The 26,695-nt window shown below is 59.4% G+C and overlaps 2 protein-coding genes across 7 annotated transcripts; one reads left to right on the top strand and one right to left on the bottom strand.

Moving 5' to 3' along the window:
• Positions 1–1,362: 1,362 nt before the first annotated feature.
• On the bottom strand, positions 1,363–13,023 carry LOC104632195 (protein eva-1 homolog C). Of its 6 annotated transcripts, XM_075763846.1 has the most exons (9): positions 10,954–13,023; positions 7,764–7,963; positions 6,079–6,345; positions 4,600–4,723; positions 4,231–4,383; positions 3,921–4,064; positions 3,686–3,757; positions 3,222–3,311; positions 1,363–2,512 (listed from the first exon to the last, which is right to left on the bottom strand). In XM_075763846.1, exons 1-9 carry the CDS (start codon positions 11,330–11,332, stop codon positions 2,127–2,129), a joined length of 1,815 nt encoding a protein of 604 aa, XP_075619961.1. In that variant the 5' UTR covers positions 11,333–13,023; the 3' UTR covers positions 1,363–2,126. The 6 variants fall into 6 exon arrangements, with proteins under 6 accessions (XP_075619961.1, XP_075619962.1, XP_075619963.1 ...); XM_075763847.1 differs by lacking the exon at positions 3,222–3,311; XM_075763848.1 differs by lacking the exon at positions 6,079–6,345.
• Positions 13,024–13,397: 374 nt separating this feature from the next.
• Positions 13,398–22,618, top strand: LOC104642228 (chloride intracellular channel protein 2). Its single transcript, XM_010311134.2, has 6 exons — positions 13,398–13,532; positions 18,360–18,469; positions 18,911–19,036; positions 20,080–20,186; positions 20,632–20,813; positions 20,953–22,618. Exons 1-6 carry the CDS (start codon positions 13,476–13,478, stop codon positions 21,112–21,114), a joined length of 744 nt encoding a protein of 247 aa, XP_010309436.1. The 5' UTR covers positions 13,398–13,475; the 3' UTR covers positions 21,115–22,618.
• Positions 22,619–26,695: the final 4,077 nt, after the last annotated feature.

The following is a 26,695-nucleotide window of genomic DNA, read 5'->3' as shown; positions in this document are numbered from 1 at the left end:
CCTGAGGTTTGCTTGCCATTGATTTGGGATCCTTGTGGGATCCAGGTGCCTGCCTCTCTTTGTGCATGTTGGAGCAGTGCACACTCCAGCCAAAAATATGAGACGGGTGCATACTTGCCAGGCAGAGCTGGGATGCATCCTACCGCCGATGGAAACACGATGCATCAGCCTGTGGGATAAGATTCCCAGCCAAAAAGCCCCATCCAAGTCTGCCTGCGGCTCTGCGGGGGCTTGGGCAAGCTGCCTGCTTTGGGACAGGTCCACGTCTGCCCATCCCACCCAGGCTTGGCAGGGGGAAGCCGGCTTTTCCAGTCCCCATGGCGCTGCTGTGCTGGTGCTTGTCAGGAGGCTCTCAGGAAGCCCAGCTCCACTGCAGGGGCTGCAGCTCGCACCACACGTGCCAAAATCCCACCTGGCCATCAGGGAGTACTGGAGGAAGGATGAGGGGAGCAAGAAGTGGACCCTGCGAGGTGAATGCCATGGCAGGAGCTGTGCCAGCTGTCCAAGCACAGAGGCAAGTCTGTGGTCTCAGTCCTGCCTGTCATCTAAGGATGCTAGAGGCTGGTTTGAGGTGAGAGCCCTCCCAGCTCTCCTTGGGCGCTGGCATCCCTCAGCAAACCCCCAAATCAGGCAGGATGCCAGTCCTTGCCTCCCCTTGTTGGAGTAGAAATGCAAGCCTGCTGCATTGCCATGGTACTCGGCTCCGCACTGGGAGAGCATCCACCACTGAGCACAGCACGGCTCTGGCCACAGAGTGCGGCCAGCAGCTAGGTTAATGAGTGCACTGATGTCCCCCACAGCCCCGTCTTGCTGCGTGCAGCCCAGGCACTTCATGTGTGGTGGCAGATGGAAAAATAGACCCTGCTACATGCTAGCTCAAGAGCATCGGTGCCTGGAGTGTCCCTTTTGTGACAAGAGCTGGGTCGCTGCTTCCATCCAGCCCCTTCCCACAGCACTGAAGAGTCCACACCGCCTTTCGGAGCTGCAGCAGCCCCCAGCCCCAGCCCAGCTCCCTGGCACCATGTGGATGCTGAGAAGCCCCTCTGTGTGGCATTTGGGGATGTTTGCTTCAGGACTGCTTACCAGACAGAAAGCCTCAGGCTCAAGAGAAGGAGCAAGGGCAGGTAAGCATTGTTCATGGGATCCACATGGACTGCTTTTTCCCCCCTTTCCTTTCCTTTCCCCAGGCTAAAACCTTATCCTTTCCGATCCTAAAACAGGCCCAACTTGTTGTTCCCCATGGCCCAGGGCCAGAAACACCAGCGGGAGGCAAGGAGCTGGTCTGCACAGGGAGGGTTGAGCTTTGCTGCTTCCTTTATCCTCCCTTTTCACTATTAATGGCAGAGGTCAGGGAAGGACATAGTGTCTACGAGCTGTTGCATTTATTTACTGGAAAAAGCCCCAGCAAGTTAACCCAGGGAGGTCTCCTGCCAGTGGGGGAAGCATGAAGGAAAGCACAGAGCAACGCAGGGTGACAGAGCTCCTGGATGCCGGCAGGGAGGTGAGAGCCAGCGCTGAGCCAAGCTGCTGGCTGCCCCAGCACTGGGGTGCAGCTCCCTGGGGGATACCAGGGTTGCAAGGCACAGAGCGTGGTAGGACTGTGCTGGGTGATGCTCATGGCTCTCTCCCACCTGCTCTGCATGCATCCTCCCCGCGTCCTGGCCATTTCTGCATCTCTGCCACCGGCACACTGCCCAAGTGCTGGGGGTGCTTGCAGCACCAGGGGTGGAAGCCAGTACCCAAGAAGAAACAGGAGCAAGCAGCCTAGAAAGGCTCAGGGTGGGCGCGGCGTGGCTGCGAAGGGTTAAGTACTGGAGCCTGCCGATGTGAGCCAAGAATGCGGAGGTTAGCTTAGGGTTAGCGGTGTGTTTGTGGCAAAGGAGCCAGTGGCCCCACGAGCCATCGCGCAGTCCCTCAATCACACCTAGGGACGGCATCTTACCCCTGAGTTAGAGGTTTCCAGGCTGGTGGAGCAGTGGGTTGATGGCCACACTGGGGCTGCTGTGGCCTTGCTGCCACTCAGGATGCCCACTCACCCCAAGGAGTCCAAACTCTTGTGTCTCTCCGATGTCGGATCCCACTTAGTCTCCACCCCATGATGCTCTCCAGCCATTTTCTTCCAGTTCTTATTTGGTGGCCGATTTGATCTTGTGGATGGCGTATGGGCTCGACTCCTTGGGCATCCAGATCTCCTCCCCGCCACGGCCCCGGTGCTCCACTGCTCCCTCCATGGCTGCCGTCAGCTCTGGGCCAAAGATGCTGTCGGTGGCCCGGTAGGTGTGGGTGAGGCGGCGGAAGGAGGAGTCCGAGGAGCTGTCATCAGGAAGGTCTTCATCCTGCTCATCTCGCAGCTTTGTCCTGCTCAGCTCCGAGCTGCTCCCCACCTCCGGGTCTTTGAGAGCCTCCCCCACCTCCTGGAGGAAGGTCGTTTTCGGGCTGATGATGCACAGCAGGAGCAGGAGGCCTCCAGAGACCCCGCAAAGAAAGTAGAGGCCAACTTTCTCTGGGACGCCTGGGGGGCGAAGAGCAGAGAGACACCAAGGTACAAACCGCCTCTGCAGCTTGCAGAGCACCAGTGCCTGGAAAACTCCCTCTGCCAGGCACACGGGAGGAAGAGGAAGGGACCAGGGATGCCCTCAGCAGCCAGGCTGCAGGGGCAGGACAGACCCTGCCCTAGTGATTGTGGGAGCATCACCCAGAGCCTCATCAGCACCCACCAGTGTCCCGAAATGCCCCTTTCCCCATAGGAAACTCCCACTGGGATGCAGGGTAGGCGCCACAGGGGGAGGAATCATCTTGCCAGGGATTTAAATGGGTAATTTCCCCTGGCAAGGGAAATACTGCCTGCAGAGAGGTGCTTTCCATCAGTGCCCCTGCAGACAGGGCAGGAAGGAAGGAGACCGGGCAGATAATTTAGCCTGTTGGAGAAGGAAGGTCCGTGGGCAGGATCGCAGCAGCACCATGACCACTGATGCTGCAGGACTTCGAGGCTTGTTCAACCTCTGAGCTCCCGCCCTACATGGCCCCTCCCAAACCCAGCATGGGCGCTTGGTGCCCTCCTTCCTCCTCGCATGCCTGCCAACCCTGCTGGAGATGTCTGGGGTCTGGCTGCCTCTGAGCCAAGCCCTGGGCTGAGTGGGGGCCATCATGGGACCTGAGCCACCCTCCCAAGCCTGTCCCACTCCCCCAGGTGCTGCGTGAGAGCTGGGGAGGGCACGTACCCCAAAGGTGGGCAAAAGCTGCCAGAGAGCTAGTAAAAATCATCTGGTCTTCCCGGAGCCTGGAGAACCTGGGCCCTTTGTACCAGCCACCTGCAGCAAACAAGGGGATGCGGGCTGAGACACGAGGTGCTCCCTAGTGCCCCACTGCCTGGCTGCCTGCCCTGCCTGCCTCCTTCCCCACGCCACACTCCTTCCTTCCTGCACAAGTGCTCCTCTGCCCGCAAGGATGCTCCCCTGCCGGTCCTCCTCTCCCTTGCTCCCAGCAGACCACACCTATCCACCCCTCAGACATGGGCCCTGACTGATGGATGGCTTCAGCCACAGGGCAGTGATGCTGGGATGGAGATGCAGGGCTTGTGCCAGCGCTGGGTACCACGGATGCAGACAGGCCATGGAAGGAGTGGTTCACCCAGGTGAGGACATGATACTGCACTGCTTTTGGTGTAACCTCCCCACCACGTTACCGTGCATGTAGTCGGAGAGCAGGAAGGGGTCCGAGGTGTCAGGGCCCACCTCCTCCAGCAGCTGCTTGGGCACTGCAAGGAGAGCACACACCAAGCATCACCATCCTGCTCATCCCCGACAGCTCCCCCCGTTTCCCCAGGGAGCCACGTGGCCCTGCCTGCATGGCACAGGGTGGGTACAGTGGGGGCTTAGCCAGGGTCCCCCCATGTCCCCAGCCACGCGGGTGGCTCTCACCACAGGTGTAGGAGACTCGCAGCTGTTTCTTCATGCCGGGGAGGCACGGGTCCCCAAAGGTGGCCTGGTCAGCAGCCACGGTGCAGTTTCTCTTGCGGTGGCACTTCTTGGAGACCCTCCGCAGGGCATCTGGAGCCAAGCACTCTGCAAAGACATGGGGCATGGACACACGGACAGACCTGCCTGCCCCTGCCCACCAGGCACCAGCCAGCTGGGGCCAAGGGGCACAGGTACAGCCTGACAGCATACTTGTGCCACACTCTCTGCATGGCTCCTGGCCCCGTTTCTGGCTCGAACTGTTCCAGCATACCTATATGGGGTCCCCCAGTGTTCAAAGCATCGCACTCTGGTTTGCCCCGCAGGAATCGTCCATAATTTGCAGAATAAATGGCCAGGATGGATTTTGGTCGACACTGCAGCCTCAGCTTGTCGTTCTCACACACGGTCTTGACCCGATGGTTCCCTGGGAAGTGACACTGCAGAGTGTCCCAACACATCCCGAATCACCTGCAGCCCCCTCTTCCCCTAGCCCAGCCAAAGGTCTGAGAGCTGCCAAGGTCAGGGCTGGAGGAGGGCTGCAAGATACAGGAGCATCTTGGCTCCCCTCTCCGCCCCTTTCCGAGCAGCCGAGGCCAGGGAAAAGCCCATGTAGCGTTGCCCAGACCCTGCTCCACCTCACCTGGCCGGCACTTGTAGGAAGTGATGAGGTACTTGTGTGTCCCAGGGCACGGGTCCGGCCCAAAGACTTGGCTGTGCACCGAGAACTGGCACCACTGCTGGTCCTGGCACTCGGCCAGCAGCTTCTGGAGAGCAAAGCGGGGCAGACGTGAAGATGGGTGAGGGGGCCTGAGGCTGTTCTTGCCTCCTCTCCTTCAGTGCCATCAGCAGGCTCAGGGAAATGGCCTCTCACCCCACAGAGGTGTCCTACAGCTGCTCACGCCTCCACCCCCGCTGCAGTCACCCTGCTTCACGTGTCGGCTCCTGAGTCTGTTCCTCCCCTGCACGCACACGGAGCCGTGTGCCAGCATAGTTCTGCCAGTACCTGTGCCGGCACACACACCAGCACCATGCCACGCAATGCACGTTCAACACCCGTGCGGGCGTGCACATTAACACAGCCCTGTGCAACACCCCGTAGGTGCGGGCACCGACACGGCCCTGTGCAACGGCCATGCACCTGTGCGCACACACACAGCCCACTGCAACACCCGTGCAGGCACGCACACCGACACGGCGCCGTGCAACACCCATGCAGGCACGCACACCGACACGGCGCCGTGCAACACCCGTGCAGGCGTGCACAGCTACGCGGCTCCCTGCAACCCCCGTGCGCTCACGCCCGCGCCGGGAGGGCTCCGTGCAATGCAGACCCGCGGCCGCAAGATGGGGACGGGAGTTCGCAGCACCGCCCGGGCGGGGTCCCCGCTGGGCACCGGGGGGGCCTTTGCCGCTGCCCGCTGTCCCTGCCTGCCCACGGTGGCCTAAACCGGCGGGGTGCTGAGCCGGGCCCGTGGCTCTGGCAGGGATCTCCCGGGCAGCCTGGTCTTGGGCTGGCCGTGGGGCTGTGGCTCCTGGTCCCCTGCAGCCCCCCAGGATGCTGGGCACGCTGCAAGCCTGAGCAGCAGCAAACCCACAGCCTGAGCAGAGGGTGTTGGCAGTGGGGGTGTGTGTGTGGGGTGTGTGTGCGGGGACCCTCGCTGCCGCCCCCCTGGGAAATTGCCCGGTGACTTGGGCCCTGGGATCCCACTGTCTGAGACGACGGAGCCCCTTTTCATCTGTCCTTCCCCTTCTCTGTCCCTGTCCCCCCCAGTCTAGCACAGGACTGAGCCTCCTCTTGGTCTTCACTGGCTGCCAGAAATTAAATTTGAGGAGGAAATGCCATTAATCTCTCTCTCCAGGTTTTGCCTAAACAGAGCTGAGCTTCAGCAGCCGCCTTGCTGTCTGCTCTCCAGAAGTCCTTTCTCCTACAACAGCAGCCTCCAGGCAGTGGGGAACCCAGCCCTGTACGATCACAGTTCCCCGGGTGGAGCGGCTCTATCCTGTTGCAAACCTGAGCTGCACAGATCCTGCTCAAAGACCTGCCCTTCAGCCTCCAAAAGTCTGTGCCGGGGCGTATCCTCCATTCTGCACTTAACACACAAACTTTGGGGTCCCTGACTTGTGTTTGCAGGGTGACTTGCAGGGCTGGCTTGGTGCCATAGCAGCACAGTCCAGCTTGGTGCTTGCAGAGCTCCTGGGACATGAGGGATGCCAGGAGGGGATCTGCAGCTGGAGTAGGACTGGGCAGCAAAGCCTCGCGAGCTCCCAGAGCAGGGAACTGGCCCCTCAGCTCTTGTTCCTCTTCTCCAGCTCCATGTTCCCCTTCCCCACAGGCGGCTGCACACAGCTGGGTTTGCTGTGATTTTGCCCCTGCCCTAGCAAGGAGCTGGAACAGGAATAGAGAAGCAGCACATGAAATCCTGTCCCCATCGAGGGACCCTCCTGCTGGCCCCCACCACGTGTCCCGGCTGCCCTGGCTTTGTCAGAGCCCTGTGACTAAGAGGGAGAAGTCAGGTACGGTTTGGGTGTACTCGTGTCTGGCATGGCACATTGCCCATCTCACCCACTCTCCCGCAGCCGGTGGGTGTAGCGTCTCCCCAGCCATGGGTAGAGCTGAGTAGCTGGACCAGGGACTTTCAGCTGGGGCTGAGGAGCATTGCCTGGCCGAGCAGGGCTCCAGAAAAGGCAGCAACCAGACTCCTGTGACTACAAGGCCAGCTCCAGCCCCAGGCGCTGCTGTGGGAGGAGGGGATCATAGGCGAGCGCGGCCCCCAGGAGATGGGACTGCAGCATTCGGCCAAGGTTGAAGTTGTTGAGAACTGGAGGAGTTTGGCTGGCAAAGGACACGCACTTGAGACTTTGCGGAATGAGCGTTATTGCTCTCCCAGGTGACTGCTACGATGCCTGGACTGGGCTGCTGCCAGCTGCAAGAGCTGGTCTGGTCCGAGGCATCCCAAGACCACGGATGCTGAGGCCAGCCGTGCCGGTGTGGAGAGCCAGAAGCCAACGTAAAGCTGCAGGATTCCAGGGGACAACATCTATCGCAGCTCCTCTCTGCCTCATTCCTCAAGCTGCTCATGATGTCTCATGTCTGGGGCTGGTGGAGCGCTGATGTCCTCACTGGGCACAGGGTTTTCCCCCAAACACAAAGAGGAATCAAGCACAGCCACAGCACAGAGCTGGCTGCGGGGCTTTTGGAGGAGCCCAGAGAGCGCTTCCTCCAGCCGGGCATCAGCTTTAAACAGGTGCCTTCCCTTCTGCCGGGCCCTGCCTTCCTCCCCTCTCCCTGCACTGGCTACCGCAATCAACAGATCCTCCTTTGGGCCTGCTTCATTAATCTGCTTCTTGGGAGCTGCCAGCACAGACGAGTGCTTCTTCTGGCAGGGGAAGAGCCAAGCTCTGTGCTAACCCCAGGGGATGCACCCACAGGGCTGAGAGGAGCATCCCTCATGGGTCCCTGTCCTGCTTCCTGAGCCTGGCACCCTGGCTGCTGCACCATCCCTCTCCTGCGACCCAGCCCCGGCTGCCAGGGCTTTCTCCAAGCCTGCTGCTGCAGTGCCTCCTGCCAGGCTCCTCTGGCCGGGCTGCCCCACCCGGGGACCCACTGCAAGTCTCATCCACCCTTATCTCCCGAAAACACTGGGAAAAGGACTCCAAGAGTGAATCCTGATGCTGAGGGCAGCAGCCTCCCTTTGGGCACGGGGAGGCTGCACTGCCTGCAGCCACCCAGCCCAAGCAGGCAGCCCAGTGACCTGGGGAAGGAGGGATGTGCAGCCTGGTCCCTTGAGACCCCCTCGCCCTTACCAGGTGGGCAGTGGTGGATGTGCATTCCGTGCTTTCCTGGGAGGCATTGCCAGGGCTGGGGCAGAGGTTGGGGCTGGGTACGCGGCGCCCATAGAAGGCGCTGAGGATGCTGATGGTGGTCTTGCGAGGGCAGAGGATCAGGAGCTGCTCCCCGTCGCAGGTGTGGGCGGTGTGGTTCCTCAGCACTTTGCGCAGGTACCCTGGAAGGGGAGAGCATGAGCGGCGTTGGCTGGAGGAGACACTGGGACCACGGCGGTGGTGCTTGGGCTCCTGACAGCGGGTGGCAGTGAGGACATCCTGGGCCAGGGCACTTATGGGGCAAACAGGACCAGAGTGGGGCTGCAGCAGAGAAGGGGGACTTGCAGCAAATCTTACATCCAGCATTGCAGCCAAGAGGCTGTAAAGAAGCATGGAGTAGCCAAGTTGGTTAGCAAAGGGAAGCAAAAGCTGGAGGCAGGACGACAGATCAGGAAAAAAAAAAGTATGGAAGAATCCCATGAATAGTAGTCAAGGGTTTAGAGAAAAATCAGACTTGTTATGGAGACATGGGGAGGAGAGAACAAGGATGAGACAGAGACGATCACCCAGAGATGATCACCAGAGTCGGGGAGAGAAGGATGCTTTCTGCTGAGCCATGAGCTGGAGGAGAGAAGGGTCCAGCGGCTGCTGTCGGCTCCCACAGTTGGCTGGGTCAGTATGGACGGGTGTGAGCCACCGAGTCATCATCTGAGCCCAGCTAATCCCTGGTCTCTCTGCTGGAGAAGCATCGGTGCGAGCCATTCCCAGCCCGTGACTTTTCCAATGGGCACTGGTCCTTCTCTCCCTGAATTCCCACGCGGGATATTTCTTTTAATCCTGCCTAGTTTGTGTCCCAAACCACTAACCCTGTTGTTTTCCCTACATGGGACAGTAAGGTGGGGCTGTCCTGCCCAGCCTTTAAGAGGGCTGAACACGCAGCTATCAGCTCTGGCTGGTGTCAGCTGTGCTGGATGCTGGGTGAGCAAGGAAGCTTGTTTTAATAAAAGCTCTGCAAGCTGGCAGGGATGCCCTGAGCAGGCACCAGTTGCTGGAAGAGGCTGAGGAAGCAGGAAAAGCTGACAAAAAATGATGTGTAGGGCCCTGGACAGAGCAGTTTTGATCAGGCCTTTGAATAAAACAAAAACAAAGGGAGGCTGGGAGGTGGGGACAGGGCAACCCAGTACCTGCCAGGCAGGATCCTGGGCTGCTGGGTGGGTCACAGACCCCAGTCCTCAGCTGTGGGGTCTTTGCAGGGACTTGCACCCCAGCCCCAGCCCAGTGATGGGGTCAGGGCAGGACACACACCCAGCCCACGGCGTGTCAAACCCCCCAAACCAATACAAGAAGGTGGGAGCGCTGGGTCCCAGTCCCATGCTTCTCCCTCTGTCAGTCTGCAAACCGGTGCCAGGCTCAGCTGTACAAAGGGCCCCTTTCACCTTCCCTGCTGCCACTAACCCTTTGGCATCCACGGCCAGCATCCCTCCCTGGGGAGACGTCAGCGGATGCGGCTGGGAGCTGCCCCTGCTCGGAGTTGATCTTTCCCTTGAACACTGGGCAGCTGCTGGCATTTCTCGGCTCCTTTTGCTTGCAAGCATGGGATGAGCGAGTGGGAGGGCCACAGCCTTGCACAAGTCAGCTCTTGCTCACTCCTCTGCGTGCTGGAGGAGAGAGGAAAGGAGAGGCAGAGGAGGGTGAATGGGGCAGACAAGCTGTTTTAGCCAGGTCAAAGCTCCAGTGAGATGCAAAGATGCTCCTTGGGGGACACAGAGCTGCCTCAGCCCCTCTGGTTGTCCCATATCACCAGACGCTGGGGGCCGTGAGGGGCACAGGACCGTGCCCGGGCTGCCGGCTGCCGTCTCCTTCCTCTGCATCCTCTGCGGCAGCTCCTTGTGCAGGCTCCAGAGCCACCTGGGGCTCGACTTCTGCCTGGCACCAACTCCAGACCTGCCTGCCCTGAGATGGCTGGCGGTGGGGCTGCCTACGCCGCTGGGCCATCCCTGGGCACAGAGGGCTGAGCCAAATCCTGTGTGGGGGACACAGGGGAGGAATAGGAGGAGAAATGGGTTTCCCCAAATCCAGCCTGCCTTGCAGCAGGCACCCTCTTGTCCTGCCATGCCGGCTGGCAGCACCAGCAGTTTGTATTTTAAAACTGAGGCTCAAACAGTGCCACAGGGACAGAGGTTTCTCCATCACACCATTTTGGGGCAGTTAGCAATTGCAAAGATGGTTTGGTGTTTTTTGGGTGAAACCATGGCAAGGAGGCTGCAGGAAGATTTTGCGAGTGATTCTGGTCGCCTGCCGGTGCCGCTGACTCAGTCCTGGATGGTGCGGTTGTGCAGTTAGCTCTGCCCAGATGAAATCACATCCTCTCTGCTGCAGCCCGCCCTGCCACGCTCGGCAGCATTGTTCTAGGCTCTCGCGCCACCTGGGCCCGGCAGAGTGGAGTGGACGGTGTGCGTGGCTATTTCTACAGGATCCTTCAGAGGAATGGCAGGCCCCGGGCACCCAGCCTGCCTGCACCCGTCCTGACTGTCCCAAGCATTGGGGCACAAGGGATCCCAAATTTCTGCCTCGGCTATCTCTGTAAGGCTCATTGGTGCTGTTCCCGGGGACCGGATCTGGCCCTTGCTGTGCCTTGTGGCAGTGCACCCCACAGCCCCCCTACTCAAGGGTGGCTCTGTCTGGGGACGGCAGCCACCGGCTCTGGCCGGGGAGCAGGTAGGGCTTCAGCCGATCTCTTCCCTCACTTCTCTGTGCAGCAAAGGCTTGCAGGGGAGTCCTGGGTACTCCAGGAGCCTTCAGCTCCATACCCTGCCCAGCAGTGAGCTCATGAGCATCATGGCTAGGGGAGTCTCAGAAAAACTCACGGACTGTCTTAAGATTTATTTTTTTGCATTTCTGCCTCCAAACTGTCCACGGGAGCACGGAAGCAGTAGGGGGGGGAGCTGCTCCCTTGCTCACATCAGGATTGTGGCACATGCACGAGGAGTTTTCAGATCCCAGCCCTGCCGTGGGGATAAAAAACCCCAGTGTTTTTGGCAAACTCCCTCTGCCCTGCACTGGTTTGTGCCTCTCTTGTCCCTACCCCACCAACCCAGCTGTCGCTTCGCCCTCCCCTCGCACCGGCACGGTCCCCGGCATCCCTTGTCACCCTGCTCACGCCCCGACTCACCTGAGAGCTCCGGGCTGGCCTCCAGCCCCACAGCCAGGCAGAGGAGGACCAGGGCTGCTGCTGGCCCCACCAGCGCGGCCATGGTGCAACTGCTGCCAGCTCTGCTGCGTCCCACCAGGCAGCCTCCGCCAGTCCGGTCCTCAGCTGTGGCTGGCACTGGGACTGGCAGCGTGCAGGGACAATGGCTCGCTTTTCTGCCCTGCCAAGGCGCTGGAGCCAGGCGGGCGACTGTATACCCGCTCTTTGTCTGCTGCCCGGGGCAAGGGGCTGCTCTGGACAGCTGAGACACTCTCAGCACAGGGACACCTCCCACAGGGAGGGAGCAACGTGTTTGCGAAGGTGCTCCATGGCGGATGAGCGGGTGCCGGTGCCTTGGCATCACCGCTGCTGGTGGAGAAACCAGCAGCCCCTTCCCTTCCGCCTCCGTTCCCCCGAGCAGAGGAACAGGGCTTGGCAAGGATTCCAACGTGCCCCCTGCTTTCTCATGGACACGGTGAGGCAGAAATCCGGATACACGTGTGCCGTAATCTCCATCTCAGCAAATGTCCGGCCATTCACTGTTTGAGGAGGAAGGGAAGGGCTGCCTGCTCTGCCTCCCAAGGCAGCTGTTCCTGCAGAAAAGGCAAGCACCCATCCCGCATCAAACACCGTGGGCAGGGACGTCTCTAATGCCACCCTTCTGCCCCCACAGCCTCCGCAGGGCCGACACCTCACGAGGAGGACGCTGTGCCACCTCCGTGCCCCCGGCCCTGCAGGAGTTAAATCCCTGCCTGCTGTTCCAGCTGGAAACGCAACGGGCAGGAGCTGCTGTGTCTGCCCCAGGGCCGAGGTCAGCAGAGAAGGCAGCAGCCCGCAGCGCCAGGAGCTGGTGCGGCTCTCCGCAGGCTCAGCATCGCTCGAGCGGGGGTTGCAAGGGTGGTGCCGGGGCAGCAGCAGGGACTGGCACACATCACCCAGGGGTCTGCAGCGGGAGCTGGGTGGGGGGAGTGAGACGGGCTCTGAGTTTATGCTTGAAGGTGCTGCCATGGCCCTGCTTGGCACTCGTGATGCCATTAATTCATCCCTCTTGCTCATGAGAATGTCAGGCGGAGTTTCCTGTCCCATCGAGTGGAGTTTCCCGTTGAGCGGAGTTTCAGGTTCTCTAAAACCTGGGGCAGAAAGAAAAATGCCCCCCAGCCCCTCCTGTGCAGCCGCCAGTGTAAGCACTGCTCTGGGCTGTGCAGCAGTACCCGGGAGAAATACCTCCCTTGGGGAGACTCCTGTGGGAACCTGCAAAATCATTTCCCAGCCTAGTTGCCTCAGGGTGGATGCCTTCTTATAAGGGTTTGATTATTTTTAGGAAAGTCTGAGCTTATCTAAGCTGGGGGAGCGGGTGGGGCTGAGTCAAGCCATCAGGATCCCCATTTTGTGCAAAGCTCAGCACCAGCTATGGGGTCCCAAGGTGCCAGATGGGACTTGCCCAAGAGGGGAGTTAAGCCCGTGGGTGCTGGGAAGCCATCTCCCCTGGGACGGCAGCCAGGATGATGACAGCAAACGTTTCCCTCCCATCCTGGGGAGGAAAGCAAGCTGGTCATCCTTCCTGTGAAACAGCCCAAATTCCGGGAATGGGGCCCTTCTGGGAGTCAGCCCTGGAGACGTCCCTTCCCATCGCCCCACCACGCACCATCCCAGCTGGGCTGCTGCCAGCAGCGCTCTGGGGTTCCCCACTGCACCCCGACACACTCCAGCCTCTTTGATTTCCCTCCTTGGCTGTTTTGCAGTCCTTCCTGCCTGAGGTCTGCGCCCTTGCAGCGTCGGCCCGCTGCAAAGAGCTGGTGGCAAGCAGCCGCGGTGCCCCGCTTGTCTGCCCGGAACCCTTGTCCTGCTCAGCCTCCGCTCCTTGCGGTGAGGGGTGCTCAGAGGAGCCCACCCGGAGGGACCCCCGGGGGGCGGTGGGCAAGGAGAGGAGCCGTACCTCCTGTATTGTGATGCAGCAGCAGGAGGGGGAAAGGCAGCGGGAAGGTCAGCTCAGTTCTCCACGAAGAGAAAAGAAGTGGCGAGCCCTGGGGCACCGGTGGCTGGGGGCAAGGGTGGGAAGATGGTGAAGGGGCAACACAAGACCTGAGCAGCACGAGGAGCAGCCGGCAAGGTGCTTCCTCTACAAAACACCCCTGTTCCCAGCTGGGAGGTGATGGCAGCAGGGCCAGGGTTGCCTGGGCCACCAGCCCACTGCTCAGAGGCACTGGAGCAGCGCCTGGGCTCGAGAGATAGACTGGAAGGGGACCCATGAAGTGTTCCGATAGACCGATAGACCGACTGTGCTGAGTCACAGCTGGGAGGCCCTGCAGCTTCCCCCTCCCCTGCCCGCTCCTCCCATTTCAGAAGGAAGGAAAGGGCAAGTCCCAGCCCTCCGCAGGGCGCCAGCGGAGCCGAGGTGCTCAAGCTGCCAGCTCTCTGAAAGCCTCCCCTGTCAGAGCTCCGCAAAGGACCGACCAACTCACCACAGCCGTGAGCGGCCAGCGGTCCCTCCCCACGCTGCCGGGATGGAGAGTCAGCAGCACAACGCCACCAAGGAGCCCATGATCGAGCTGTTTGTGAAGGTGGGTCTCGGGGAGGGGGGGACACACACAGTTGCTCTTTGGTGGCTCCCTGCAGGTTCATCCTCACCAGGCTCCAGCTGGGCGTAGGTGGTGGAAATTCAGGGGTGTCTTCACGTTTCCAGAGGCTGGAGATGGGTACCAAGTTTGGGATCCTTTCCAAGAAGGCTGGCTAAGCGGGTGCCCAGAGGAGGGGACCAGGGACCGGTGGGGTGTCACGCCCAGCATCCTACAAGATGCCCTGGTCTCACAGTGGCCGTATACCCCAGGGGAACAGCGCTGCTGGCAGCTGGTGTAACGAAGGAGCAGGCACACATACGCCTCTCAAAACCCAGATAAGACAAGCCCCAGCCTGAGAACAGCAAGCAGGAGAGCTGAGAGCAGCCACTTCAGCTTCTCCTGTGAGGCTGGGTTGCGAAACAGAGCACCGATGGCTTGGGGAGCCGGCGCACATGTGGGCGGGATGGGGCGGTTTTGCAGAGCAGCCCGGGGGGATTATTTGCTGGAATTTTTTTTTTTTTTTTTTCCCCCTGTTAAGCAATTTTCCAAACACTTCTCCTGGAACATTTTAACACTGGAGTTCAAAATATCCGCAGCGGACATGCGGGGTGTAGAAAGACGGGAGCCAAAGCTGGCAGCTGGTACCTGCGTGTGCCAGCAGCGATGCCAGCAGGGCCCGGGGCACGCTGTCGAGTGACAGCGGCCAGGGGAGCGATGCCCCCGTGTGCCACCACACCGAGGTTTTGAAGGCAGTTTCCACGCAGCCTCTCAGCTCCGTGGGCTTTGCCCCTCTCCTCTTAGGGCAGCTCGGTGCCCGAAAGGACCGTGGTGCCTGGCTGGAGGCACCGGATTTCCTGGTGCAGGCACTTGGCAGTGCTGGACACCGCATGGCACCTTGCTTGGGTCGTAGTTGAAAATGTATTTTGGAAAGGATTGTCTGAACCTTCATGGAAGGGATCTTCCCCATCCCCTTGCCAAAACTGCAGCCACAGCAATGCTTGCTAGGCACTAGGCGAATCCAGGCAGGTGTATTTTCTTGGTGAAAGTAATTTAGGTCTTGTATTCCCTTCTTAGCACCACTTTTTCCCTGGGATGGCTGGGGAGAAAAGGAAAATGATACATGAGGAGACTGCAATGGCGGCAGCACGTTCAAGGGGGTTTTCAGAGGGAAGGGAAACAGAAAACAAAGCGCAGCGTGGTCAGGACTTCCTCTATGCCTTAATTTAGCACAAAAAAACCCAAACCCCTTCTGGCTTGTCTGTTAACAGACAAATTGATGCTGTGCCTCATTCTCCTACCATTCAGGACTCAGTTTTACCAAAGCCGCATCAGCTCCCAACTGCAGACAGGCACCCTCCCGTGCCATCGGCACCTCGCACCTCTCCTGGGCTGGGGCAGCCCTCAGACACAGCTGCCGGTGTAACCTGCACTGGCTGCAAATCACGGGGGGAGCCTACCGACACGCCACCCCTGCCCAGCCTTCACGTCGGCAAACGCTGACGTTAACTTGGCGAGGACAGGGAGGGTGCGAAGCAGGTCCCGCGTCGCCTTTGGGTTGGAGTGAGTGGTCCCCAAAGGGCTGGCAGTTTCTCACCCTGCCATGGTCCCAGTGAGAGACCCACCAGCTGGGGGGGGGTGTCTCCCTGCCCGGGAGGAGGCTCTGCCCCTCAGCCCCACGAGGCGTTTAGCTGCCCCCAAGACTGCTTCCTGGCTTTCGGGGTGACTGTAGGAACTGTAGGCGGGTCCTGGTGGGTGTCAAGCACCTAACGGTGCCCCAAGCATGCAGTGCTGCTCCCTCCTCCCACTGCATTTCATGCTGTTGCATCGAAGGGGAAACCCCAGGAACTGCTAACTAATTTTGGTGTTTTAATGCCTCATGCGGCCTTGGGAGACCTCAGAGAGCTGCGGCTAAATACCTCCCTGGAGATGCTGTGCTAGCCCACACTGGGTTTATCCATCATCCAGAGGGGAGAAGAGTGAGGAAAGTCAGTTGGGGGGGGTGCAGGCTCTGCACCCCCCCACCCCAGTCCCTGCTGCAGCCCAGGGAGAGCAGGGGAAGAGACTCTCTGATGGAAGTAGAGTGATGACTTCCCCGCCGTGCTGCTTGGCTTTTGCTGGGGAGGGAGGGCGCGTGGCTATGAGTGTCCCCAAACCCCTGTCCCCTGAGCTCCCCTGGCTCCTGGAGGGCCCTCCCCACGGCCACGTGGGTGCCAGTAGGGCCACGGCAGAGCCCAGTGCCCCCCCGGCAGCGCCCAAGCACTCATGGGGCTGCCCTCCACCTCCTCCAGATAAAGATTTGCCTCTGAACATTCTAGGATGGTCTTGGCTTGGTTTTTTTGTTGTTTTTTTTTTTTTCCCTGCAGAGTCCATCCTGATTTTTCTTTAATTCTGGCCCAAAATTCCCCACCTCTCTATTTTTAAAAGGGGGAAAACCAGCCTGAGCTACTCGGAGGCTGGAGCTACAAGACAAGCACAGAGAAGCCTGAAGCAGGCAAGCACAGCCTGAGCGCGGCGCAGCCCCTGAGCACTGAGGGATATCCTGCCCACCCAACCATCCCCTCTAGCACCACCGTGTCCCCTTGTGTGACTCCACCAGTGCCACTCATGAGAGAGGAAAGCAAAGGGGACCCAGCCGGCTGGCTGCCCTCTCCTCTGCCACCAGCAAGTGCCATCTCAGGAGAGCAGGGAGGAAAGCATCAGCCCTCATGCCAGGCAGCCACAAAAGCACCTTCTGAGCTGTTGGTGTTGGAGATGCTCCAAAGAATGGCATTAGCTTTGGCTCGTAGGTGCCAGTGACGATGGAGAGGGGAAGGGGAACAGCGATGTCCTGCTCTCATACCAATGGGTAGCTCTCGTGGCTGTTCTCTGGCTCACCCCTCCAGCTCCCTCACAAGACATCTGATACACAATTTTACCTGTTACCGAAGAAGCCTTATTTGTTGTAAGCTGGCACAGGATGCTCCTGAGTGGCAGCTACCCGGGAGCATTTCTTATTAATAGCCAGCAAAAAGCCTCGTGTGTGAATTCAGCTTCCCTTCGGGGTATATCCCAGAGAATCAATACATTTCTCAGTTCCCATTTCCTTTCTCAGGAGCATCATTTCATGACAGCTGGGCATAGGAAATACTGGTTAAAAGTGATTTTCATTCCTCTGGAAGGACTAAAAGGTGTAGGCATAGTGGAAAAGCAGACCATCACTGCCAGCTGACCGTTCAGAGCGACGGGGTTTTGTTTTGATCAGTTTACTGTCTCCCTTACGGATGAGTTTGAGGCTGGCGTATCTCTCCTGGAGAAGCTGAGCACTCCAGAGTCCACAGGTTTCTGGGCACCTGTAGATACAGACAGGTGACTCCTAGCACTTACCTTCAGCCCAGGAGAGCCGGGCACAGGTCTCTGTATCTTCTGCTAATGAAGCATCCTCAGCCATCCTGTCTCTGGGGCCCCAGTGAGGTGCAAGCTCTGGAACCATCTCCAGCTGCCCACCCTGGATGTTATTGCAGCTACTTGACTTCTGCACCACCAGATCCTCCCAAATCTCATCACCCTCCTGCTTAGCCTCTGGACGTCAGCTCGCCAGCTGATACCAAGGCTTAGTGCAGAGCCGCGGGGCACGAGCTGTCCCACCAGGGCTTACACGCTGACACAAACCGCTCCGTGGGAGCGGCACCCCTCTGTGAAGGAGCTGGCGTGAGCTGTGCTGCTCCTCCCTGCAGTGGCAGGACTGCCACACACACACGGGGGAACCATGGTTCGTGTGCAGCTGAGGAACTAGTTAATTCTCTTAAAGAAGTCGAGCTTCCTGTGAGCCATTTTACCTCTCATACCACAACGCAGCTTCCCTCTCTGAGCAGCATCTGCGCTGGTTTTGCATGCGCTGGAGGGAACCTGCCCCATTCCTCTTGAACAAATTCCTCACAAGGAGCTTCAGTCCTTTTTGCAAAGGATATTTTCAGCTGCTACATAGCAAGGAAATGAGCTTCACTCCACCTGCTGCTGCTTTCCCTTGGGATTGCTGAATGAGCATCAACGGGGTGAGACCCTGATGAGGAGAACCTGGTGGGACTCAGGCAGGTTGTCCAAGCTCCTCACTTTCCTGTGTCCCCACTGCTGTTTGATCCCATCCTGGTCACAGAGCAGCCCCATGAGTGCTGAGATGCCATGGCTGTGTCCGTGCAGAGGGATTGAAAGGGACTGTCCGCACATGATTGAAGCTTTAGGAGCTGACGCGCGGCTGTGTTCCCTGCTGGTGCTGGGTGGGATGCCAGCGTGAATCCACCTCTGCAGGCTGAGGAGGCTGTTTGGGTGGTTCTTGGCCATGATCAGCCTGGGGAAGTCATGCCCGGGTTCGTTAAATGTACACAAAACCGGAAGCAGACACTAACAGCACACAAAAACAAACTGCTCTTTTCCTGGCAAACATGAGCACATTTCCCTTCTCGCCGCCCTCTCCAGCCTGGCCTCCCAGCCAAGGGGAACCTCCCTTCCTCCCCATCCATCAGCAATCACCCTCCACCTCCTTCCCCTGCCTCCTTCTTCTCTTCCTCACGGCTTTACCTGACATTTCTGGGAAAGATCCGACCCTGGGCATCCCGAGGATGCTCTCTGATGCTTTCCAGTGGCAGCATGGCCACAGCTCAGGGAGAGGATCCTGCGGCTGAGGCTACAGGGAGCCAGGAGGAGCTCCCTGCAGCATGCAGTGCCAGGGTGCCAGACCAAGCCCTCCATGTGCCTTCCTCCCAAGACCAGTGGCTCTTCACCTCCAGGCACCCCGTCTGAGCTGGGTGAGCCCAGCTAATCGGTTAAATCGTCGTTTCTCTGCTTTCCCGGCAGGCTGGTCTGGATGGAGAAAACATCGGAAACTGCCCCTTCTGCCAGCGCCTCTTCATGGTGCTGTGGCTCAAAGGGGTCAAGTTCAATGTCACCACGGTGGACATGACCAGGTGAGATGGCACCACGGCCCAGCCCTGTGACAGCAGTGGGGCAAGACACCCCTGGCTTGGCTCCCCCCATCAGCACTTTCCTCCCTCCCGCCTGCACCGCAGCCAGCGTGCCACTGCGAGAGGGACGGGGGTGACAGTCCCTGCCTGTCACACCCTGGGGTGCAGGGGGTGGGCCAGCACCGAGCTCCAGCCGCATGCCAACATGTGCATGGCACAGGGACCCCCTGTCCTGCTGTCTGTAGGTACGAGTCCAAGGCACCACAGAGCAGACCGAGAGGCTGGGGGGGGTACTTCTTAGCCCCCCAAACCCAGCAAGTGGGGATGCTCCTGGTCCTGTGCCCCCTCCCACACACCCACCTCAGCTCTGTCCGTTCGCTCTGGGGAGGCCGGCGGGTGCAGACAGGGCGCAGGCTCTGAGCCCGCTTATTATCTCCCCTCCAGGAAACCTGAAGAGCTGAAAGATTTAGCGCCGGGCATCAACCCACCCTTCTTGCTGTTCAACAAGGAGCTGAAAACAGACTTCATGAAGATCGAGGAGTTCCTGGAGCAGGCCCTGGGCCCACCCATGTAATTGCAAGCTTTCTCCTTCCCCCTTTTGGGGCCCGTCGGGCACGCCGCAGCATTGCGTAGTGCTCGGCAGATTGGGAAACCAAGGCACGGTGCTAAGATGTGCCTGAGAGCAGCTCAGGGAGGGGGCTGGCTCCCCATCCAGCACCCTGAGCCGTGCTCTGCAGGGCTAGGGGTTGTGATGCCGAGGCGCTGCGTCCCCAGGGAAGGCAGCAGGTTGGGCTGCGAGGGGACGGGGATGGGCTAGGATGGAAAACAATGGGAGGAACCGCGTTGGTCCCTTGGTGCAGACAGGGCTGGGGGGAAGAGGGAGAGTGCGGGGAGGTCCCTGCAGGCGCTGGTGGACCCCGGGAGCTGGTGGTTTTGCAGCTGGCTGTGGTGGTTGGTGTTGAGGCAAAGGGGGAACGTGAGACCCCCTTTGCCATTTGTACCCAGTGTGCTCAGCTGAGCAGAAGCAAATGCCCTCGCTTGAAGGCAGCAGTGGAGCTGGCCCAAAGGGCTGCTGTAGGGGTGCGGCCCCCATGAGCTCAGGCAGGGCACTGCCCGCAGCCTGCCAAGGCAGCCTGCCCCGTGCCCTGCGCGACTGCAAGCCCTCCCGCCAAGTGCGAAAGAGGAAGCTTCAAATGCATTCGTCATCTGCCTCCTCAGACGTGTCTGCCCTTGCGGTGCACCCTGGGATGCATCAGCAAACAAGAGACTGCTCCTGAGGAAGCCTTGGGAGCTTCTGGCTTTCCCAGACCCCTCCCGTACCTCTGGGCCGGGCCAGAGCTGCCTGCAGGCAGGGCCCTGCTGCCACCAGCATCCCCAAAACGTGGAGTTTCTGCCCCGTGATTTTCCCCCTAGCAAGCATCCAAGATAATACAGCTCCCAGGGTGGCAGCTGCAGGAATTTAAAACATCACTGTTCTCCCACAACCGGCTGAATATCACCTGCATCCTCCAGTACCAGTCTGGACACCATGACCCAGGAGATAACACAGCTGAGGACCACACAGCTGAATCTCTGCCTCCATCCTTGCCTGCACTGACACTGTCTCTTTAAAGGTATCCGTGCCTGAACCCCAAGTACAAGGAGTCCTTCGACGTGGGGAGTGACATCTTTGCCAAGTTCTCAGCGTACATCAAAAACCCGCGCAAGGAAGCAAATATCAGTAAGAAATGTGGATGGGGGCTGCAGGGCTGTGATTTGCCACGCTGGGCGGGATGGAAAGACGCTTTTGTCTGCAGACAAATCCTGCCACCAGGTTGGGGTTCCTGCTGTGTTCCCCACCAAAGCCTCCTTGGCAAGTGGAGGAATGGGCAGGAAGGGTGAAGGCAGTCCTGTGTGTGCTCCACGGGTCTAATGGACCCGTGTACAGGCGCTGGGGAGAGTGGGTGAGAGTGGGTCCTGTGGGGGAGCATGGGGTGAGGGTGTTGGGATCCCCTGGGAGCAGAGACTCTGGCCAGGGTCCAATGCTGTGTACCACCGGTGTGGCCCTGAGGACTTTGTCCCTGTATGCAAAGCCTGGGAGATGCTCAGCCACCCTGGCACAGCCCCGGGCTGTGCTGCGGGCCCGGGGCGCTGGGCTAACGGCACTTGTTTCCCCGCCTACCCAGATTTCGAGAAGGCTCTGCTGCGGGAGTTTCACCGGCTGGATGTCTACCTAAACACCCCTCTTCCTGAGGAGATTGACCAGGACAGCGTGGAGGACATCACCGTCTCCAAGAGGAAATTCCTTGACGGAGACCGCTTGACGTTGGCTGACTGCAACCTCCTGCCCAAACTGCACATCATCAAGGTAATGGCACCAGCTCCCAGGGCCAAGATGGGGGCACCCACTCCAAGAGGGTGACAGGGCGGGATGATGCCAACAGGGATGTGTCCCCCTCGCAAGCCAGAGAGCGAAAGTCTCAGCTTCCTCCTCCTCTCCTCTCTAGATCGCAGCCAAAAAGTACCGCGACTTCGAAATCCCACGGGACATGACGGGTGTCTGGCGCTACCTCGACAACGCCTACGCCTGCGATGAGTTCAGCCACACGTGTCCTGCGGATGAGGAGATAGAGCACACCTATGCCAGCGTCGCCAGGAAGATGACCTAACCCCGCTGCGGGGTGCACCGGCAGCCCTGCCCCTGGCCGAGCCCTCCACCTCCGCAGTCCTGACATAACCAAACCCTGGCCAAGGAAGGGACTGGAGGGGGTTTATGGCATCGCTATTCCCCGCCTTTCAGAAATAGTGCCTTGCTTCACAGCCCCCTGCCGCTCCCTTCTCCTCCTCCGCTGGCTGGCTGCAGCCCCTGCATGCCATCAGTGCTGACTGCGTGTACGGACCGGTCCCTGCGTGGCTGCAGTGGCGACTGCATCCTTACTCCCTGAAAACGGGTCTCACGGCCTGTGACCATGTGCCACACAAAACGCCGAGTGCTAGCCTTCTGCAGCAGCACTTTGGTGGAAGAGATGAGACCGCCCCGCCAGGCAGCTGGGCCAGCCCTGCCTCCCCATCCACTGCTGGAGGTGCTCTGCTCTGCCAGCTCCGTGCGGTCCCAGCCATCCCGAACGCTCAGGAAGAGGTGTCCTGGGATCCCAGCGCATCATCTGGGCTGGAGCTGTTCGAATTCGCCCAGTCGCCCTTCTGCGCAGCACCCTGCAGCCTGTGTTTAGGCAAGCCCTCTCCTCCACCAAGGCATCCAGGCTCCATCTGAAGACACCAAAAGGCTCTGCCCCGGTAGTTTATTGCAGTGACAAATTGTTCTTGTTGCTAGAGTTGTAAAGTGCATCTAACTCCCCGTTAGGACATGGGGGCAAGAAGATGCTGGGGATGATGCCTGGCATGAAAGTGCCAGGACCTGCTGTGGGAGAGAAGGAGGAGTGCGGGGACTTGCAAAGGGCTGAGGATGGAGGGCTGAGGACCAGAGCATCCCTTGCATGTGTGCCAGCATGCAGGGCCGTGTGCTGCTGGCTGCAAGGTCCCGCCTAGCTCCTGTGAGCTCAGAAGCCTCTCCCTGCCTTTCAGGACACTGCAGGAGATGCAGCTGTGTGCAGCTCCAGCTCTACCACCCCGTCCCCGGTGCCTACCAACACTTCAGGTGCCTGAGTGGGAGACGGAGGCATGGGGTAGGGCATCCATCTGGTTTCCACACCCCAGTACCAGACAGCCTAAGAGAGCAGGCAAAAGCTGCTTTGCAAAGTGCAGTGTCCGTAGGAGACACGTGGGTGCGTTTGGTGCTCCCTGGCTCAGCGTTGTGCCTTCCCATCCAGTGTCTCTGGTGCAAGAGCTGCTCTGCACAGCCATGACCTCCCATCCTCCCCCATCTGATACCCCCAGCTCCCCCAAGGGCTCCCGCCAGTGCCTGTGAATTCAGCCAGCCCTCCCCAGCCAAAAAAATACTGTACAGTGAGTGTGGTGGGTCATGTGGGGACACAGAGATGACAGACCCCCCCCCCCCCCCCAGCCCTCACTGCCACTTCCCTCTTTGCACTAAGTGTGTCCTCGCAAGCCTGTTCTTGATAGCACTGGGTTTGGGGACTGGTTTTGTTATTGATGGGTTTTAGTTTGTTTGGGTTTTTTAAACTAAGAACAGCAATAAACTATATTTTAATATGCCTTCCTTGTGTACTGGGCATGGAGGGTGCTGCAGGGGTGGAAGGGGCTTCTCTGCAGTGGAAACCCTTTTTGAGATTTAGCGTAAGTGAAGCTGTAGCCCCCAGTCTCTGCTGCTCTGGATCACTGGGATGCCTGTGGCAGCTCCTGCCCGCAGGAGACATGTTCCCTCCTATCTATGAGGATGCTGTGGGAGACAGTGCCAAAAGCCGAGGCAAACAACGTCCGCTGCCTGGCGTTGCCTTCAGCGTGACTGGAACAGGCAGGGAGGGAAGGTCCCCATTAGCCACACGGGTTCCCCCTGCCGCCACAGACCCTTCTGGGGGCAGCTCTGCAGCACCCCTTCCTGGCCTCCCTGAGCCAGGGTGCTGCTCCGGTGGAAGCTGCAAAGGGTTAAGTGCAGACCCCAGGTAACACCTCGCATGAGTACACGCAGAAATCCTTCCCCAGGTGAGTCTGTCCCGCCGCCTGTCTGTGCTGCTCTGAGGAAAGGGCTAGTCTAAGGTCACCACAGAAACAAATGTTAAGCACATTGCTGAGGCAACAAATCCCTTGCTGTCTGACTGCTTAACTGGAAACCAGCTGGTGTGCTGGGGGCTTTCCAGCACCTCACCCTTCAACCAGTCCCTCCTCCAGTGCTTGCCTGTGCACAGCCCCCACGAAGCTCCCACCAAGCTCTGGGAGCCACGCAATCCCAAGCACTTGGCCTTGTATTTCCTTTGCCTCAGCCACGCGGTCAAGCTGCTAAAGCTCTGGAAGTCCCCGTGAGTCAGCCAAGCGCCAAGAGCAGCCCCTGTGCCTGCTTATTTCCCAGAGCACCAGGCAGCACGCCACACCAGGACCACTTGCAGGGGCTGTGCAAGCAGATCAATGGGCTGGGGTCATGCTCTCCTTCAGGGCTCAAGCTCTGCCCAAGTGACTTTTTCTCCAACATCAGGAAGCCCAGAGCGTCTAAACGTGCTTACCCCGCTGGTTGGTACTAGCACGTATGGACCAGGACCACTGGGCGTCATCAGGCCCAAGCCCAGCGGATGCTGGCTCTGCTGCCTGCAGTCCCCTGGGGCACTGACCTGCAGCAGTGACGCTCGGCAGGGCACCATGCTGTAGCAGAGCCCCTGGCACATGGTGGAGCACAGGGACTGGCCATATCTCACGGACCCTGTCTGAGCCCGCTGCTGGGAAGAGCAGGGTGAGCTGTCAGGCTCCTCCATCCGACACAGGGGAGTTCATCCTGCGGAGCAAAGGGACCTAGTGACAGAGCTGGGTGACATGGCTCCAGCGACTTGGCTTCAGCAGGGCGCCCGCGGCACCTCCCGAATGCAGACACTTGCCATGCGTCCCCAGACGAGGGCACTCCCAGACCAGCGCACGAAGTGGGAAGAGTTGCTCTCTGCAGCCTCCCAGCCCCAGAGCTTGGTTGGCCCTGGGGTGACCTGGGCATCCGCATCGCCCGTTGGTGCTCAGCGCTTGGGTCCCGACCTGCTGAGCTACAGGAAAGCTCCCGCCTGGGGAGAAATCACACAGGTGTGAACCAACAAGTTCACATGTCTATAGGCTATCAATCACCCCTGCAGCCCTATCTGCGCGCGTTCCAAACACATTACGCTCAGTCTCCGGCTTTTGGGGTTTCCATAGTCCCCACTCACATCCCGGTGGGCTTCCCAGTCAAGCCAAGCAGCTAAGGCCGCCTGTCTCCTGACCTGCTGGCCCAGCACCGTGGGGAGAGATGCAGCAGGAACCGATGGCCTGGGTCACATCGCAGCTCAGACCTGTCAGACCACGAAGCCTTTTTGGGCTGAAGGATGGGGTCCGTCAGGACAGCTCTGAGGCTGCAGCTCCATGCCACTCGGGGGACCCACCTGGAGCTACAGAGCCATCGCAAAGGCACCTTGCACAGGGGCGGCTGGAGAACAGGACCTCGCTCGGCGAGCCTGGGGCCCCACAGTCCCAGGTCTCTTGCCAGATACACAGGCACACGGCGGGCAGCGCTCGGGATGGCTGCAAGGATCTGGGTGTCTCTGGCTGTGCCAGGGTGCTGGCAGGGCAGCTGCAGGGACAGGCAGGATGGAGAGCAGGCAGAGCAGGGTAGGCACAGGGCTGGGGCAGATCCAGGGGGTGGGCCGTAGCCCGAGGCATCCCTGCCTCCCATGTCTTCCAAAGGAGAATAGGGATCTTCCTTTGTTCTGTCAGCCTGCAAAATATTAGAGAATTTAACATTAGAAAATATTAATTTTCCCCCGTCATTTCAGGAGCTGCCGTCTCCCTCGTGTTTGTTAGGTGCTATGTTTCCTATGTGGCAGCAAAAGTCCCATTAGCCCCCGCATAGCAAATTTCCATTCTCCAATACTTTTATAGGCTGTCAGCTCAGCTCTCTGAGAATTAGTAATAAGAAATACCCTCTTGCACAGTCCTAAATCTGCTGTTTCTAATAAAGAGCTGTTTTCAGCTGCATTCCTCTCATTGCTTTGATCTGGTACCGGCAGAAGCTGAAAACACCGTCAGCAGCACACGGAGAGCAGCCGGGAATGAGCCTATCGATCACGGTGAGTCAGAGCTTTCACAAACCTCTGCACCAAATAACCTCCGGGCACGGCATTATGGCCGTGGGCCTGAGGCCAGCATGAGAAACAGCGGCCGACCTCAGAGATGATGGGCGCTGCAGGGCTGGGCTGGATGTCTGAGGACCCATCACTGGCTCGCCCATCTCCAGGCTGCGGAGGGAGCGTGCGACGCCCGCGAGCACAAGGTGGAAGCCAGGCGCGTGCACACGCCTGAGCGCTGCAGCGGTGACAGAGCGACCCAGCCCGGCATCCTGCTGGACTTTGGGGCTGGGGGCCTGCCCCTGGACTCGGCTCCATCCTCCAGCACAACCCCATCCTGCTCAATGTGTAACGCCGGGCCCGGCAGACCGGAGCGGGTTGTGATCCAGACACATTCCACCCAGACCCTGAGTTGTGCATGGTGGTGGCAGGTCTCTGTTGGGGTGTGCCGGGACCTCACCCCCCACAGTGAGCATTGTACCTTCTTTCTGTGGCTCGGCAGAGCCCCACACGCCACTTGCACCTCCAAGGTGAAGCAAAAAAAACCCCTTTCACATCCACTTGGAAACTTCAGCTGCTAAAATGCCATCTTGAAATGTCACCAGCCTTTTGCCTTTTTCCACTCTGCATGAACATCTCTGTTTCATACAGAATAGGGACATCTCAGCTGCTTCAACCACCCCCTGGGCTGGGGTGAGTCCCCGCTGCCGGTGAGTAACTCGCCTGAATCACCCGTGGGGTTCCCAGCACGGTTGTCACATCAAAAACTCAGAAAAGAGCTGGTTTTCTTTTGATCTTTAAAGACCTGGCAGACTGTTATAAAAGCACCAGCTGTGCCCAGACATGAGCCCAGCATCCAAAGCCAAGGCAGCTGCGGGAGCCGGTTTAGTCCCACCATGCTGGGCCAGCGCCTCCCAGCAAACAGCCCGGGTCTTGACTGGTGCAGCGCAGGCTGGACTGGCACGATGCACGCTCTTTGCTTGGCCTGGAGGAACTCCAGCTCAGGCTGTGGCTCCTTCCCAGAGTCTAGTGGCACATGCGACAGGGTAGCTTTGACCAACGCTCCTGTTGAACAGCTTCTTGCAAATGCCCTGCCATCACGCAATGACCTTCAGGAAAGGCGGTGGGGCTGAAGGCAAACACATCAGTCAAACAGGACTCCACACGTGTGGGGTTTTGACTCTGACCTTGAGACACATCAGAGACTATGGAGCACAAAGGTAACGGTGACCAGACGCCACAGTGAATGATGGGAAGAGAGCAAGTCCGTGGCATGTCATCTCTGTTCACTCCTGAACAATGGCCCCCCCAATGTCCTTGTCTTGCTGGCCGAACACTCCCATCACCAAGGGCAGTCCAGGACTGTTGTGGGATGCTCAGAGTTGTGTGGTCTCCACCTTCAGAAGTTTTCGAGGCCAGACTGGAAAAGACCTGACCAACCTGGTCAGGCCTCAGGTTGCTGACCCCACTCTGAGCAGGGAGAGGTACTAGGCTGCTCCCAAGGCTTCCTTCCCACCCGAACTGTCCTATAACCTGCTGC

This window comes from Balearica regulorum, chromosome 11 (genome assembly GCF_011004875.1).
Source record: "Balearica regulorum gibbericeps isolate bBalReg1 chromosome 11, bBalReg1.pri, whole genome shotgun sequence".
NCBI lineage: Eukaryota > Metazoa > Chordata > Aves > Gruiformes > Gruidae > Balearica > Balearica regulorum.
This window is presented reverse-complemented; position numbering and strand designations above follow the sequence as displayed.